At 39.6% G+C, this 5,503-nt stretch overlaps 1 protein-coding gene across 1 annotated transcript; it reads left to right on the forward strand.

Annotated features, from left to right (window-relative positions):
• Positions 1–1,670: 1,670 nt before the first annotated feature.
• Ct47c1 (cancer/testis antigen family 47 member C1) lies at positions 1,671–5,291 on the forward strand. The gene is made up of 3 exons (XM_076918378.1): positions 1,671–2,773; positions 3,824–3,959; positions 5,067–5,291. The coding sequence occupies exons 1-3, from the start codon at positions 1,993–1,995 to the stop codon at positions 5,068–5,070; spliced, it is 921 nt and encodes a 306-aa protein (XP_076774493.1). The 5' UTR covers positions 1,671–1,992; the 3' UTR covers positions 5,071–5,291.
• The last annotated feature ends 212 nt before the right edge of the window (positions 5,292–5,503 follow it).

Raw genomic sequence — 5,503 nt, forward strand, 5'->3', positions numbered from 1 at the left:
AATAAGCAGCATGGCAAGATATTTTGAAAAAGCACAATGGAGGCATTTATATCCCAACAGCCACTCAATTTGATTTCAGGTTCACTCAATGGGAAGGAATATATTGGCTCTCTATATTGGCCAACTACCCATAGCTGGTGAGGCCATGGAACCTAGAGGGAACACTATTACTATCATATTCCAAATCCAGTGTAATCTGTAACTTCATATAAATACTAACACTTATATCCACAGATAAATGTAGCTTTCATCTTTCATCAAAAAAAAAAAAAAAAAAAAAACCACTTTCCTGTGTTTTAGCAGATGGAGATCATGATAAAAAAATCACAACCAGTAAAAATGCAGAGATCAACTGACCATGCTTTGAATTAGTATATGTACAACACAACCCTAACATCTAAGGCTCATGGAACATTTCAGAAGGGGAGAGGGGTATAAATATTATAAGAGCTACAGAACCGAGATAGTCTCTAAAGAAAAGAAAAGACAAAAGTGGTTTGGGAGTAGGTGTGGATCTGGGAAGAGTAAGGAGGGGAGTGTGGGGTGAATACAATCAAGATACGTTGTATGTAATCCCAGCACTTGGGAGGCAGAGGCAGGTGGATTTCTGAGTTCGAGCCCAGCCTGGTCTACAGAGTGAGTTCCAGGACAGCCAGGGCTACACAGAGAAACCCTGTCTCGAAAAACAAAAAAAACAAAAAAAGATATGTTGTATGAATTTCCCAAAAAACTAATAAAAATATTATGTAATTTTAAAAAATAGAGAAAACTTAATCACCAATTTAATTACTTAAGCAACAAATGATTTTTGTAGAAATTCAAATAGGCCTTGATTTTAACACACAATTTGAGATCAAGTCTGATTTGCAAAACTGCTTTTCAATTCTAACTTTAAAACTATAAAAATGTAGATTTGATTAATAATAGAAATAAGTGTACAGAAATATCAAACCCACAAAAGCTGTCAGAAAAAAGTATCTGAAACCACGGAAAAGAATGAAGTGGAGGAGGATGCTATGTTCCTGGAAGATACAAGCCACTATTTCAAAGATGTTTATAAAGCAAATTTACTATCTTTTAAAAATAATATTTATTTATTTATTTTTTATTTCATGTATTGAAGTTTTGTCTGCATGAATGTCTGTGCACCACAAGCATGCAGTGTTGTTGATAGAGGCCAGAAAGTAGCAATGGATCCTCTGACTTAGGATCCTTCATAGTGGACAACTGATAACTATAGTCAAGAGGGGATGGAGAGACAGTTCAGCAGGTAAGGACACTTGCTGCTCTTCCAGAGTTCTGTTCCCACACTGACGTCATCCTGCTCATACATGCCGTTAATACTGGTTCTAGGGGAATCTGATGCCCTCTTAGATTCCAGCACTCACTTGGCATACACTAGCACAAACATCTTTAAAAGAAGAGAAGAGAGGAGTGATAGGGTTGACTTTGACCTAAAGAGAGCCCAGGTTTCTAAAAGCACAAACGAACAAACAAAAAGATGGTGTTTCCTTAACCATTTATTGGATGATTGCCCCGTCAATCATCACTTGTCAACAAATCAGCTTAGAGCTGGCTATGTAGTCACAAAACCATTTACGTAGCCTTCATAAGTCCCGCCCCCACCACCAATGACACAAGTATTTCCCATCTAGTACCCGGATGTTAGCAGAGACGCTTGGGTTGGCCTCCGCCTCCGCTGGCTGTTTCTGCCATCACGTCCCTGCTACTTCCATGGGACTACCTCAGGTACCATCATAGACTTCTGTCCCTTCATCTGTTGTCTCTTCCAAAGCCCTGTCTCTTCTAAGCACACTCTCTTCAACTTTTTTTAGGAGCCAGCCGATTTCTAATCACAATCTTTACCAGACTCCACGTTGTCATCTCGTCCTCTGTAGTCATCTGGTGTCGTCTTGACCGTTGCAGTCGGAGTAGTCATTATCTTCATTATCCCAGGTCAGTCAAGGCCTTGTTGAGGTACCTACTAGTGTCATGTCTACCAGAAGGGATCAAGATCCAGCCAGAGAGAGCCGAGACAACCCAGTAACTCTTGAGGGAGAGTGGGTACAGGAAGCTGCAGAGGTCGGTGCAGTAGGCCTAGATGGATCCTCTGCCGCAGTTGAAGCTGAAGAAATAGTGGTCTATTATCCTAGAGCGGTGGAGAATGTTGGGCCTGAAAACAACCCGGAGGAAGAGGGTGACAGGGGAGAGAGTGTGGATGTTGAGGAAGACTTGGATATTGAAGCTGTTGATGAGGCGGATGAAGAAGATGAGGAGCAGGAGGAGGAGGAAGAGGAGGAGGAGGAAGAGGAAAGTGTTCTAACAGGTCAAAATTTTGTGGCGAATGCCCATCATTTCCCAATGAGTGGCATCCGATTTATGTTTATGGATTTGGTCCATGCCATTCTCAACCGTGTCTATTACAACCACCACATCCTGCTTAGAGACCACCTAGAAGACCAAGAGATGAACTCACCTGACACTTCCGAGTCTGGCCACTCAAGTGAGCTCCAAGTACTACCTGGGCCCATCCCATCAACAGTGAGGGCTGCAGAGTACGAGCATCAGGGCTCAGACCTTCCGGAAGTTATCTCCACATTTCCAGAGCTGGAGGAGCCTACTGATTTCGAGGAAGCAACAGATCGTTACCTGCAGGAGCCAACAACTATGACAGCCGGGCAAGCAATAGAAGAGACGGCAGAAGAAGCAGCAGCAGAGGAGGCAGCAGAAGAACCAGCAAAGGACATCATTGAACAAGCCGTGGACTCAGAGGGTAAGGAAACAAGGCCTAGGGTCCTAGATGAGGCAAACAGTACTGGGCATGGGTGGGGAGGCAGGAAATAAAGGCAAAGACTGACACTGGGAGGGAGGCTGCTGCTCTGGCTGGGAGGCTGCTTCTTCACTAGGCCGAAACAATTGACTCTGCTCAGTTCTGGCCTTTGGTGGGGAAAGTTGGGTGGGTCGGGCACCTAAGGTCAAAGGTAGCTGGTTAAAAAACTTTTTGTTTGTTGTCATTGTTTTTGGTTTTGTTCATTTGTTTTGAGACAGGGTCTCATTGTTTATTTAGCCTTGGTTAGCCTGGAACTCTAGATATAGCACAGATTGACTTGACTTTCACTCACAATTTCCTGCCTCTGCTGGCTACTGAGTGCTGGGATCATAGGCCTATGTCACTAGGCCAGTTCTATGATAACCTTTACAGGTGTTTGTTTTGTGATAGTCTCACATGGGCTAGGTTGATCTTGAGCTCACTATGTAGCCAAGGTGTCCAAAAGAGGGCCTGGGAGCTAATAGAAGGGAAGGCTGGCAACAAAAGAACAAAAAAATGGTATTCCTCATTTTGTGTTTATGGTTTTTAAAAGTGTAAAAGTTCTTAGAAATTTGATTCCCTTCATTGATGAAGTAGTTTGAGAGCACTTTCTGGTAAAGGAAGTGTTGTTATTCATAGCTTGAGAAAAAATCATTATGGAATTCATATTTGAGGCAAACAATTATCTTCCTTCCAATGTTCTGCCTGAAGTACAATGGATGCAAAGTGAGTAATGCTTCTGATGTCGTCTTCAAAGGAAAAGAAATGAGCATCATTGCATGGGATATTTGCTGGGAAAGGGATAAAAATGTCACTAGAGAAATGGTCAGGTGGCAGAAGTGTCAGGATTAGGGAAGCATAGCATGAACACTTGGAAGGTACCCAACTACTGTTTTTGTAGTAAACTCATGTCTCCCTGTTTCTCCCAAGAATAGATGTGCATGTTAATATTGATTGGTAAATAAGCAATTTTTTTTCTGTGTGGTTGTGTAATCATCTTTACTAAATAAACAGGTGAAAACCATTGTGCTAGACAGTATGAAGATGACAACATAGTTAATGAGGAAGAAGAAAAGGAAGGAAAGGAAAATGAAGAAGCACTAGATGAAATGGACCTAGATGCAGCAGACTACTGCACCAACAAATTCAGGTTTTGTATATAGCTTTGAGTATCAATCACCATCCCTATAGCTATTTATCAGCTGTTTCTTTTTAAAGTCTAATTAATTAATTAATTAATTAAAGTTTTATTTTGAATTCAAACAAAATTCAATTTAACTTTCTTAGAATGTGACTAAAATATTCATGCCTACTCATCTAAAATGTGGTGTGTTCTTTGCAGCTGTCCCTCTCTTATTCTGAGGTCTTTTGTCCGCGAATGTAAGACTAATAACAGGTGGTAAAGATATTAGACTTTATACCTGCATTAGATTAGATGAATATCTGTTTAGAGAACAATTCTTGAAGTAACAGTGGTGAAGGCTGGGCCAGGTAGTAATTGAGTCCCCAGTTCTTAGTCACAGTTATGCTGTCACCTATACTAAGTAGGGAACAACACCTTTAAGATCACTATGGACAAATAGTAAAAATGTTAGCTACTTCAAGTAAGAGCATTTCTAATGATTAACACCTAAATATTTATTTAGCTGTGGATTTTTATATTTTATACCAGTCAAAAGAAATTTAGTCCTAATATGATCATTTAACACCAAATTGATAATTAAAATTTAAAGAATATATCTTTAAATGATTCATTTTTCTTTTCTTTTCTTTATTTTTTTTTGTTTTTGTTTTCCTTTTTTTTTTAACAGCTGAGTGCTCCATAAAATATGTGGAAGGAAAGGTCTGGGAGGGTAAGGAAACATCATTTGTGGAACTAGCACTGGCTTTTATAGCTCAAGGACTTTCTTTACATGCCAAAAGAGACTTTCAAGCAGAATAAAGAAGACTGAGGTCCTTGCTCAGTGGGGTGGTAGAGTGGGGGGTTGACATATGCAGGGCTCTGAGTTCCAATCTCAGGAGCTGACTGCATGTTTGTGTGTGTGGACAGACTAATAGCTAAAAAGTTGGTGTAATCACATAATCAATTGTATAAGCACCCTGATAGCCATGGGTTTGATTCATAAGAGGAAAGCATGTTGTTCTTCTGTAATTGTTGAGATATAGTACAAACACAGAAAGCATGCACAAGGACTGATCGTTTTCTTGAATATAGGAAGCTGATTAATCTTGTATAATTGTTCATTTCCTCTCGTAGTTAAGAAGAATAGGAAGAAAAGGATGAAGAAGGAATGTTTACTGAGGTTCACCAAATTTAGACTTTCCACTTCTTAGAAGCCTGACAGTTTCAACAGTGACTTCATCTTCAAGTTCATTATCCAGTAGTGAAATTTCGAATCCTTCTAAATTTAACATGGCTCCTTCAAGTTCCAAATGTAACAAAGTCATGTGATAAAATAAAACACAGGCATGATTTGGAGGCAACACTGTAATTTTATTTTACTGCTTTCATGTTCATTTGACAAGGATAACTTTGCAGTATTTCATACTTATTTTACATTCTTTATTGCAGCCCAATAATTAAAATAACAAGCTTTAAACAATTTTATAGGCAGGAAGATGAAATTTAAGGCTTCAATTCAAATTCCATGATACTATCCAGTTAGGCATTTTCTCTTATCTGTTACAGATATG

The sequence above is a fragment of the Arvicanthis niloticus genome, chromosome X (assembly GCF_011762505.2).
Source record: "Arvicanthis niloticus isolate mArvNil1 chromosome X, mArvNil1.pat.X, whole genome shotgun sequence".
NCBI lineage: Eukaryota > Metazoa > Chordata > Mammalia > Rodentia > Muridae > Arvicanthis > Arvicanthis niloticus.

What these genes read in the sequence shown, in the direction of transcription:
- Ct47c1 (XM_076918378.1), top strand. Translation starts at nt 1,993, where the DNA reads ATGTCTACCAGAAGGGATCAAGATCCAGCCAGAGAGAGCCGAGACAAC. An exon ending in ACAAGCCGTGGACTCAGAGG is followed by an intron (nt 2,774 to 3,823) that starts GTAAGGAAACAA and finishes CTAAATAAACAG; the next exon opens with GTGAAAACCATTGTGCTAGA.